This window comes from Hyperoodon ampullatus, assembly GCF_949752795.1.
Source record: "Hyperoodon ampullatus genome assembly, chromosome: 11".
NCBI classification, from domain to species: domain Eukaryota; kingdom Metazoa; phylum Chordata; class Mammalia; order Artiodactyla; family Ziphiidae; genus Hyperoodon; species Hyperoodon ampullatus.
The window spans coordinates 40064113-40076007 of NC_136924.1; the positions used below are offsets into that span (position 1 = coordinate 40064113).

At 50.3% G+C, this 11895-nt stretch overlaps 1 protein-coding gene across 2 annotated transcripts in view; it reads left to right on the forward strand.

Annotated features, from left to right (window-relative positions):
* Window positions 1-416, forward strand: part of PARVB (parvin beta) — a gene marked incomplete at both ends in the record, with an annotated part of 114008 nt that extends 113592 nt beyond the window's left edge. For both annotated transcript variants that reach the window (XM_079714707.1, XM_079714708.1), the window contains one exon: window positions 340-416. In XM_079714707.1, the coding sequence (XP_079570833.1) occupies window positions 340-416 (77 nt within the window). The remainder of the gene's footprint in view (window positions 1-339) is intronic.
* Window positions 417-11895: the final 11479 nt, after the last annotated feature.

The window sequence follows — 11895 nt, forward strand, 5'->3', positions numbered from 1 at the left end:
TCCCACCTGCCCTGCCCCAGGAGGCCCGTGGTCCTGGCACAGGATGGCCTGTGGGTGTTTGGTCCCCAGTAAATGTCCTCGGTTGGCGTAGACCCTGCACCACGCAGACTTGTCCAATGCAAATCCTAGAAGGGATGAAGGAGCATCCTCGCCATCCCAGGTGCTCATCCCACAGGTAGCGGCCCGGGGGCCCTCACGGCAGTCTGTATCTTGGGGGATGGCAGAAGTGCCCTGCTGGGGACACAGAGGATGTCCCACATGTCTCCCAAGAGCTTGGGGCACCACGGCTTGGGGCGCACTCTCTCCTCCACCAAGCGGTCTCTCTGTTTCCTTCTGCAGATGTGGTGAACCTGGACCTCAAATCCACCCTGCGGGTTCTTTACAACCTGTTCACCAAATACAAGCACCTGGAGTGACGGGCGGGGAGCGGCAGAGACCGCGGCGGGGACGGTGCTTCGGGAGGTGCCCTGGCCTCCCCTCCAAGCCCGCGGCTGTTCCCCACACCCACCCCACCTTTTTCTGGTTGATACTCTTAGCCTCCTTTCCCTGTAATTCTGCAACGGGCGGCCTCTTCTGAAATGCAGGTTCCAAACACCAGTGCTTGAGTTTGCAGCCTGGCTTCACCTGGGGTGTCCCGGGGTGCTGTCCCTTGTTGATCAAAAGATGGAAAAGAAAAAAGCCGGAATCCCTGGGAGGGGGCGCCCTGCCTTCCAGCTGACAGCCGTCAGTGACCACAGGGGATGAGAGATGGAGCTTTGCAGCAGTGGCAATGGCTCGTCTGTCGCGGTGGAATCTCCTGGGTAGGGCTCCCCTCGACAGTAAGGGCTTTTTACTAAAAAGTGTTTTGCAGTTTTACAAACTTCACTCTTAAGTCTCAGAAGCTTTAGCTGTGACCGAGTGTCCACCCACATCCCTGCTTCTCGGCCACTCAGTTCTGTTTTCATTTAGCTTTTGCACAGACATCTGGGACCCAGAGGACCCAGCTGCCACAGTCCGAGGGAGGAAGGATTTCTGAGGCATTTCTTTATTTCTCGCTACGGCCGAGTGGGCTGTGTCGGAGTCAGCTCTACAATGCCTCTGGAGTGGCAGAGGCACTGTAGACACCTTCCAGTGGGAAGTGTCCAGTCCCAGAGCTCCTGTTGGGGGATGGATGCATTTTAAAAAGCCTTTAGAAAGCAGGGTGTTTTAGTTGGCTTGGGCCGCCGTGACAAAGTGCCACAGACGGGGGCCTGAGACAACAGACATTTATTCTCTCACAGTTCTGGAGACTGGAAGTCGAGATCAAGGTGTCATCAGGGTTGGTACCTTCCGAGCTTCTCTCCTTGGCTTGTAGATGCCATCTTCTCCAGGCATCCTCACGTGTCTCCCCGTGTGTCTGTGTCCTAATCTCTTCTTTTAAGGACACCAGGCAGATTGGATTGGGGTCTACCTTAATGACCTCATTTTACCATAATTACCTCTGTAAGGACCCTGTCACCAAATACTGTCACATTCTCAGGTCCTGGGGGTTAGGACTTCAACATGTGGGTTCTGGGGGGGTGGGCACAGCTCAGCCTGTAACAGGGAGATGTGAAGTGTTCACCTCTCTCCTCCCGGAGTACCAGCTTTCTGGAGCCCTGTCGGCATCCTTTGGGGCACCCTGTTGAAGGAAATGCGATCCCTTGTCTGCGTGCTCTTCAGCCTTCGCCCACCTTGTCTCGGGAGAGAAATGGGGACTCATAGGCTGGGTCTGAGGCGGGTCCTATGCTGGCTCACCCCCTCCCCCAACCCCTGGCTCCCGAGCTGGGGTTTTTATGACGCCGACCACCTGAGTTCACCCAGCATTTGCTACCCCGGCAAGATGGGCCTTTCTCTACTGTTTGATTTTCGCCTTCCTGCTGTAGATCAGAGCTGCTGAGGAAGTTGTTAATATTACAGTGAATACCAGCGCTCAAGACTTAGAAAACACTTTCATATTCTGTCTCAGCTCACGCAGCTGCCCGGCTGGGGATGGGTTCAGAATAGCCGTTTTGATGGAGGTGGTTACCCAGCAGGGGAAAGAAATAATGAAAATGGCATTACGGTGTCTCCTGCTGGATGCAGTGACATTTAAGAACCAACAAAAGAGCCGAGGCTGGAACATTCTGGGCCGCCTTCATTACACGTGTAGAATCACAGTGACTGCGGCTGGTGGAGACCCATCCACCTGCCTTGTCCACAGGTGGGCTTGGCAAGGGTGCTGCTGCTTCCTTGGGGCCCTGGGGGGGGATGGCAGAGGTGAGGTTGGGGTTTGGAAAAAAGCCTCGAGGGTCTTCAGCCCAGGTGGGCGGCTCCAGCCTATTCCACGCCCTGGAGGGGCGGGATTGGTTACTCTGGGGATGGGGATAGGCGTCGGGGTTCAGCAAGCCCACTTCAAGCCCTCTGTGTTTCAAGTAGGAGAGTAACAGGAATGATAAGATATGTGGGAAAAGTATAAACAAGCACTTTTGTGTCGTAATGCTGACTGTTTAAGGCCATGCTCCAGCAGAGAATGTGATCTAGTCTCCAAATTATTTTTTTTCAAATTGGTGCAGAGGTGTAGGTGTGCCTTCCACCCACCCGCGAAGGACCTCCTCGGGCTGTATGCATCTCGTTTTCCTCCCTTGACTCAGAATTGAAAGTGGGGCCTGGATGGGTGTGGAGGTGAGGGTTGGTGAAGCAGTTTCCGGGCAGAAGTCAGGGTGAACTCTGCAGTAGGGAGACTCCTCTTGGGATCCACCCATCGTCCCTGTTGGCTTGGGGACAGGAGTTCCAGGGCCTGGGATGTCCCCTCTGTGGGGTGCCACATGCTGGAGCATCTTGGGGTAACTGGAGCAGCAGAAACAACTTTCTCTTGATTCTCACCGGGGGCTCCTTGGAATGCAAACGCTTCCCTCTTAGACCTTAATTGAGGAAAGTTCTGGAACCCTTCCTCCTCCACTGACCCCCATTTTCAGTGAATGGTTTCCCCCCCTGAAGAGGGACCCTCGTCCTCAGGGACTAAGTGAAAGCAAGACCGTTGGCGCCTGTGCAGTGACGAGCAAAGGCTGGGAAATGCCTCCTTTTATTGTCCTCAGGGTGGCGTGTCTTTGAAACCCACTCCACTGGTTTTGGGGAGCCTACTTGAAGCTCTGGTTCTCCTGGAACAGCCACACAGCCTCATGCAAGCACTGAGCCCAGAGCCCCACACACCCTAAGGTCCTAACTGGATGTGACACAGAGCTGTGTTGTTTTAAAGCAACCGAATCCTCTTCCCCAACTTGTGTGCCAATACTTTATTGTCCTTTTAATTGTTTTAAGCAGTGTTTACTTTGGATTTCTGGGTATTAAATAAAAGCCACTGAAACCCTGGCTGTGTTGTCGACCTGCCCGTGGGCTGGCGGCAGGAGCCGGCGCGTTCCAGGGGCGCAGCACCCAGACGTTGTGCTGTGGTTTATCCCCAAAAAGGCCGCTGCCTCCGTCTGGCTGCCGTGGTTTCTTTCGTGCCTTTAGCTGTCATGGTTGTGCCAGCCCCGTGCTTGGTGCTGGGGCCACAGGATGCCAGCACAGCCCTGCTCCCTGGGAGCTGCCAGCTGGACGAGAGAGGAGCCAGCTCATGCCCTGTGTGGGGAATGGGGCCCCGGGGGGTTGCAACCAAGGGTTTCATGGGCGGGAGCCATGGGGAGAAGAGGGTGGTGGAGTCACAGCTGCGGCTGAGTCGTAATAAAGAACAGAGCAGGTGAGTACCTGGTTGCAAACCAGAGCGGGAGATGCCAGCGGCCAATGGCACGGGCTGGATGAAAGGGCCACTACAGGGAGATGGTCCCCTCCTTACACGTTGGGGCAAGAGACCCTGAGGTGACCCACAGTGCGGCCAGATCTTGGGGGCTGCACGCTGGCCCTGCTGTAAACCCTCCCCGCAGAAATTGTGGGATGCCTCAGGTGCATCTAACTTTTCTTTACGAAAGGTTAAAATTGTGACTATGAAAGTATGGCTAGCCTGGGGGGTGAAGCAACAATGCTATTAAGAAATGCTAAAAATTACCAACTGTTGCTAGAAAGATCCTGGGCTTTGGAGAGACCTGGGTTTACATCTGGCTTTGTTCCCGTGTGACTGCTGGTGAGTTAATTAACCCACTCTTTCCAGAGTCACCCCTCACCAAATTCACCCCTCCCTCCCTTAAAATTCCTACCAGGGTGGTTCTCCCCCCACCACCCCCCATACCTGGCAACGTCTGGACACAGTTTGGAGGGCGGGGCATCTCACGAAACACAGGACCGGCTCCCCTCCTCCCAACAGAGAATCCCCCAGGTCAAAAGGCCTGAGATGCTGAGGTTGAGAAACCCTGCTGTGAATCGCCAAATCCTTGAGCCTGTCTAACCTGTGGTTTTCTTGGAAGGGATAATCTATGAATATTGACGAGGCTAAAGCATCATCCTGTGACGTCAGTTCTTTCAGGCCAGCAACGGTGCCTGACCTTCCAGGGGTCTTCTTCTTGGTCCTGTTCAGGGGACATTCCCCGAGGGTCTGGTTTGTCCAAGTGGCCAGGGACACAGCCACGGAGAGAGAGACAGGTGTGTGGATAATTCCCAGGGAGAACCACGATGATGGAGGGGCCCCGGGTGTGGCCTGGAGAGGTTCATGCTCTCTGGGGAGGGGCAGTGAGGACTTCCGGGAAAGGACTGAGAACAATGCCTCAGGTCGACCTGCAGTGGAGGTGGGCACGCTCTAGGCCTCCTCTTTGATAACTTCTGTCCACAGTCTTCCTGGCTGACCCCCTGGTGTGAGTGGCATGCTCTAAGGAAAGCTGCTCGATCCAGCCATCCCCTCCCCATAGGGATGCTGCTGGGGATGGTGGCGGGGTGGGGGGGTGGTATCGGAATCTCTGCTTCGGTCAGGGTCCCTACCAAGTGGCCCATCCCTGGGGAATTGTGACACCTGCCCTCAGCAGAATTTGTAGACTCTGAAATTTCAGAGGAAGAAGGGGCCTTCTGAGGTCATCTTGTTTAAGCCTTTCCCAGGCAGGACCCAGCTCAGCACTGACAGGGGGTCATGGACACTGCAGGGGAAGTTCAGATTTTGTCAGGTTTCGGTTTAAGTGGAAATCCACTCTTGGGGGTATCGTTTGATTCAATAACTCATCATTATCCTCACTAGCGACCAGGGTTAGGCATTACCCTGGGGTGGGATGTGGGAGCCCCCATGAGCTCCACACAATAGGAACTTGACATTCATTTAGTCAGTATTTATTGGGGGCCGACCGTGTACCAAGCTAGGTCCTGGGGATGCAGCCTGGCGCAGGGTAGACACAGCCGCTGCCTGGGAAACTGGAGCGTGGAAGGGTACGCAGACTTGGAGGAGGGTGTGGACAAGGTCGGTGCAGACAGGGCAAGTTCTGGGAAGAAAATAAGACCCTGATGTACTGGAGAGATGCAGGTGGGCTGGGAGACTTCGGAGGCAGAGGGAATTGAGCTAGGACCCATGATTCACACATTCCCCTCCCCCCGGACCTAGGAGGGACCCGTGGCTCGGTCCAGCAGTGGGCTGAGGACAGCCATGATAGGGTAAAACGTTTAAGTCACATTGTACATCTAAATCCTGTCTCCTTTGCTCGGTGTGCCTCTCCAAACACCTGTGCAGGATTCTGATTTTTCTACATGTTCGGAATGTAGCTCGAGATTTCCGACCACGTCAGTTGTTTACATACACTGACATTGTGCCAGAAAGCCAGAATGAGTATTCGAAGAGTGATGGGACGTGTCGTAGGACATAAGAGCCGTCTTAAAGCGTGTGCATGTTGTGGACAATTGAACATCAGAAAGTATAGCACTCTAAATTCAAAAAAATCCATACGTTTACAGTGACACTAAACAAGGATGAAAGTGAGGACCTCCTTTTTCTTTTCATAGATTTTTTTTTTGGCTGCACCATGCGGCATGCGGGATCTTAGTTCTCCGACCAGGGATGGAACTCGTGCCCCCTGCATTGGGAGCGCAGAGTCTTAACCACTGGACCGCCAGGGAATTCCACACATACTTTAAATTGTCCGTAGGCTCCACATAAACGGGGCTTTTCTTGGTTCTGGCCCACTATTCTACCCTTCCTCTAAAAGAGGAAGTCCCTTGTTTAACATTTTATATTTATATAATTTCAGACTTAGAGAAAAGTTGCCAGAATAGTATAAAGAATTCCTGTATTTACCCCAGTCCCCATAAATGTTCACATTTTACCGTATTTGCTTTATCCTTTCTATCTTCTCAATATAGATATAGATGCAGGTATTTAGATATAGGTCAGTCTATGTAGATAGAGATCTATGTATCATCTGTCTATCTAGATCATTATCTATCTTTCCTGAATCTTTGAGAGTAAGTCACATAGGTTATGCCCTTTTATCTCTAAATACTTTGATGTATGTTTCCTAAAAACAAAAACATTTTCTTACATAATTTTAGTACAAGTGTCATTACCAGGAAATAACATTGATGCAATAGCGTTATCTAATCTATAGGCCATAATTCTATTTTTCCAGTTGTCCCGATAATGTCCTTTTCCCCAAAGAAATGCATTTGGAACAGTTCTTCCATCTCTTTACTCTTTGTGACACTGATGCTGAAGAATACAGGCCAGTTATTTTCTAGAATGTCTCTCAGCTTGCATTTGTCTTACGTTTCCCTCATGATTAGATTCGGGTTGTGCGTTTTTGGCAGAAGCTATGTGTTCTTCTCAGCTCCTCTTCTTTTTTTTTTTTTTTTTTTGCGGTACGCGGGCCTCTCACTCTTGTGGCCTCTCCCGTTGCAGAGCACAGGCTCCGGACGCGCAGGCTCAGCGGCCATGGCTCACGGGCCCAGCTGCTCCGCGACATGTGGGATCTTCCCGGACCGGGGCACGAACCCGCTTACCCTGCATCGGCAGGCGGACTCTCAACCACTGCGCCACCAGGGAAGCCCTCAGCTCCTCTTATCAGGAGACATAACACGTTGATCTGTCCCATTTTTGGGGATAATTATTTTGATTACTTAGTTAAGATGATGTTTATCATGTTTGTCCACTGAAAATGTACCTCTTCTTTCTAATTATCTCATGGGGGAAGGATTTCTATGGTTATAGGGTTAACTTTCCACCAGAAATAATTAGAAAACGGGGCAAAAATGTAGGAGAAAACTATTTCAGACATTAGACCAGAGGCAGGGCAGGTCTATGAACCTTAAAAAAAGGGTGAGACAAATGAGGTAAACCCTACGATTGCCCAGCCTTCCTGCCTGGACGTTATTCCTGGACGGGGCTGCAGGAGTGGGAGCTCAAAGAGCCCAGTGGTCTCACTGAATTGAGGAGACAGAGATCAGAGTTTGAGGAGGTCAAGGTTAAAAGCAAACTTTAAAAGTATCAGAGTAATTCACAATTAACTGCCTGCCAGAAAAATGCCAAGTCTTTAAAGGAATGCAGCGAAATTCTCCCAATGACGTAAAATCCCTAATGACTACATTCAGTTTAAAAAATTACTAGAGGGCTTCCCTGGTGGCGCAGTGGTTGAGAGTCCGCCTGCCAATGCAGGGGACGCGGGTTCGTGCCCCGGTCCGGGAAGATCCCACATGCCGCGGAGCAGCTGGGCCCGTGAGCCATGGCCTCTGAGCCTGCGCGTCTGGAGCCTGTGCTCCGCAATGGGAGAGGCCACAACAGTGAGAGACCGGCGTACCACAAAAAAAAAAAAATTACTAAAAATACAAGGCAGAAGAATGTGACCCATAACCAGGAGAAGAATTAGTCAACAGAAGCAGATCCAGAAATGACAGAGATGGTGAAGTTAACATTCTACAAGATAACTGACCTGGGCTCTTTAAAAGTATTCATGTTGTGGAAGACCGTTCCAGATGAAAAGACTCTAAAGAGACATGACAGCCAAATGCCACCAAGTGGAACCTATGATCCTGATTGGAACTTGCAGTAAAAAAAATAAACAAAACCCCTGTAAACAGCATGATAATAATTGGGGAAATTTGAATATGGATGCAAATATTACTATTTCAGTGTTAATTTTCTTGGGTGTCATAACGGTATGTGTCCCGTAGAAGAATAACCTTGTTTCTAGGAGATAAATTCTGAAATATTTAGAGATGACGTGTCACAGTCCCTCCCTGCAATTTATTTTTAAATGGTTCAGAAAAAGAGTGAATGAAAAAACAAACGTAGTAAAATGTTAAAAAATAGAACAAACAACCAAACCTGTATTGAGATTTTGGAATGTAAATATGTACATACTTTATATAGTTGTGTTAAGCATAACTATGATAGATAACTCTAATATAATTATATAAAATAATTATATAGTTTCCTATATAAAGTTCAGGTTTAAAAAAATGGTATTGAGAGATAGAATCATTCTGTGAATTGGGGTGTCAAAAACTGAGACATTACTAGGAAAATATGAAACCAGAAGATGTTCTGCAGGGTGTGTATATGCATATGTACACTTTCACGTGCATGTGTGTATGTGTGTATAACTCCGCAAGGAAGGAAGTATGGGTACTTATTACTGTCCTTTCTGCAGCTGGTCATGGGTTGTGATTATATTTAGATCTCTTCTACTTTTCACTACAGGTTTGTTTTACCCCTACCTCCCCCCGCCCACCAACCAGGACTTCAGCTGCTCACTGTTTGTTTCCTCGTGGGGAGACCTCAGTCTTCCTTTCTGAGGGTTCTGAGTCTTTCCTCGTCCTGTCACTGTGGGGGGCTGTGGGTTGCCATTCATTTTTAGCACATGACATGACAGTTCTGGGAAGCACCCCAGGGACTCTCCTGGGTTCCAGATCCCCTCCTCCAGGCCCCTCCTGTGTTGCAGTAACCCTACTTCCCCTTAAAATAATCAGGCTTACATCCCCATCCAACATGGTAACCCTCTTTTTTTTTTTACCCGTTGGCCCAGTGGCAATAGGACACACTCATGGCCAGGTTGTGTGCTCCTGGCAAAAGTATTCCTCTCTTGGGTACTAAGCCTCTTAACTGGCACAGGCCAAGGTGCTTTCACCTTGTTGTCAGGGCTGACCCCGAGGGAAGCTGTAGCCCTGCAGCCTCTACTTCTGGATCTTCCCAGCCATCCCTGGCCACAAGCAACTTTACCTGTTCAGCCAAGACACGAAACAAATTCTATCATTTTCTCGATGTCCCATGATGTGACACAGCAGAGATTTGGTAGATGCTTGTGTATCCAGGCTTACTCTCTCTTCTTACGTGGAGACTACTTTGTAAATGAGCCTGAGTGGGTCCGCTGGAAGATGGAGCCCATGTGGTCAACCGCCAGCCTGCCACAGCCAGACCTTTGAATGAGGCCATTCTGGACAACCTGCCACCAGCTGACCACAGAAGCGTGAGAGAGCCCAGCAGAGGTCACCCAAGCTGGTCCAGATTGGAACTGCCTGGCCAACTCACAGAATCACACGCTAAATAGAACGGCTGTTGTTTTGAACTACTAAGTTTTGGGGTGGTTTGTTATGCAGCAAAAACTAACTGATACACCCACCCTGCCTTAGATGAACAAAAGCTGCCCCTTGGCCTCTGCCATTTTGAAGTGACCTCAGTTCCATTGAACTTGGGGAGCCCGTCTCAATGGCAGCTTCTCCCAGCATCATTCCTGGGCTACCGAGCATGGCCACTGATGTGTCCTCTGGGTCTTCTCAGGGGAGATGACCACATGTGACAAGTCCACTCAAATATCCTTCCACATTATACCAGGGTATGGCTGTCATCCCATTTTCATTCAGTGGAGGCCAATGCCAAGTCCATTTTCAGTAAGCAACCTGGCAAGTGGGTTAGAACCACTCCCAGCTGGTCCCACTGGTGCCCCGAGATTCAGACTCCCCAGCAAGTGCATCTCTATCAGTGAATGCAGCCCGATCTACAAGTGTGTCTCTTCTTCCCTGGCCCAACACCCTTCCCGTACATGTTTCCCCTTTTTTGCTGACATAAATTAGCAAATGTTTACCATTTTAAAAAAGATATAAACCTCACCCCCCAGGTTTGACTTTGTATCTGCCCTCCAGAGAAGGCTGGAACTGACTGTAGTTTTAAGTCTGGGGGCTGGGAGGTGACAGGGATGGTGCGTGAGAAGAGTCAGCTTGCCCTGCAAGGTAGATCTCCATGAGGTCATTACAAATTTTCCTGGGAAGGGAGAGCCTCTCCCGTCAGCCATGGGGGCAGGGCTGCTCCTGCTGCCAGGATTCAGGCTTGGGTGCTTGGATTTAACTGCAGGTGACTATTCCATCCTTAGAGTCCCTCTCTTCCCCCAGAGGACGCCCTGCCTTTCACATAGGAAACTTGGCAAGGCTGTGGATTTAGTCTGCAACACACAGGATTAGATTCTGCATCTGATTTTCAGCTGTATCAGCCCTGTAACAGCCCCAAGAGATGGGAATTCTTTTAGGGCCATTATAAGAACTCCCTGGTACTCTAACTAGAGAGGTACCAGGTAACCTGGACTGAGGATTTAAAGCCCTGGGACTATTTACTTTTAAGAAACTCTTTGGTATGACAATAAAGAAAAAACTCATCCACAGTTCTTGAATAAACAATGCTTATCATATTGTGTATGGAAGCCATAACGCAGACTGCCGAAGCTAGGGATTTAATAGGTACTTAGTTCTGGGCGATTACAGGTAATTGTTTTGCCACCGTGTGCCCTGACCTACTAGATTTCATTCTCTGAGGGTTACTAGGTCCTCACTGTCTTGAAATCAACCAGAACTAGTAACCAATTCCAGATCCCCATCCCTGAGGGTACATTGCCTGCAATTATTTCTGGTAACCGATCCTACGTTAATTGGGATTCAGCTGCAGCTAACTGGAAACACTTTAGTTGCTGAAGCAGAAGGGAATATAACACAGGAAATCAGGTGATCACAGAGCCATGGCAATTTGTGGGACCAGGCTGGAGAGGGGGTCCTCCAGCAGTGACTCAGAATAATACTGCACGCTGGCCACCACCACAGAGCTCCTCTGCCACCACGAAGGAGCTTCCAAATGATGGCTGGCTCCAGAGGCACGATTTCGGGGCCAGATATTTTCTATTCGCCTCTCAGATCCACTCGCCACTGTTTTCCACCCTGACCTCATGGACTGTTGCATCAGTGGGCTTTCTGGCCTCTGACTTCCAGTTGGATTTGACCAGTGGGTGGCCCTGGCAGGAAAAAGGCGTTTGGAGGAGAGTGAGGTCAGGGTATTTAACCCTCTGGCCCTGCCCCTCTGCTGGGCCATGGGGGTTGGCTGCATCCTTCACCAGAAGCCACAGCCCCTAGCCGTGGCCCCTCTTAGCGTATGTGTCATTCTCTTCCTGGGCTCTGGAATCCATTCCTGCCTCTGGCCCTTAGGCTTTGGAACTGGGACAGCTCCTATGCTGCTAGCCTCGGGGTGCGGTGCCATGTCTTCTGGGTTCCCTAAACCCTGCCCCAGCAGTCCCTTCACTAAATACTCTCCAGTTTCCGCATTTGAGCGTGCCATCTCTTTGCTGCCGGGACCCTGGGCAATGCACCCACTGGGCTGCAATCCAGGGCTCAGGAAGCTGCCACCCAAGCATGGAATCCGTAGCCACGCTGTGCCCACTACACCTGCCCCAGCAAAATGGGTGTCCAGGCACATCTCCTTCTCACTGCATTTTGTCACGAATCCCAGTCTCGCGTGGGTGCATCAGAATGGCAGGCTAAACCATGCACCTCTGTGTCTTCCTCTGTAACGTGGGGATATAAAAGCACCTGCCTCTGAGGCTGGGTTCTAGTAAAATTAAAGCCCTGACAATTATGCTTGCTTCATCAGTTACTCAAATATTCGCAGCAACATCAGTAATACCTTTTGTCATTTTCATAACATGTTACGAACAGCCGCCCTTTCCTGATTGCACGCTTCTCATCTGCTCTGTCCCTTTTTCTGCA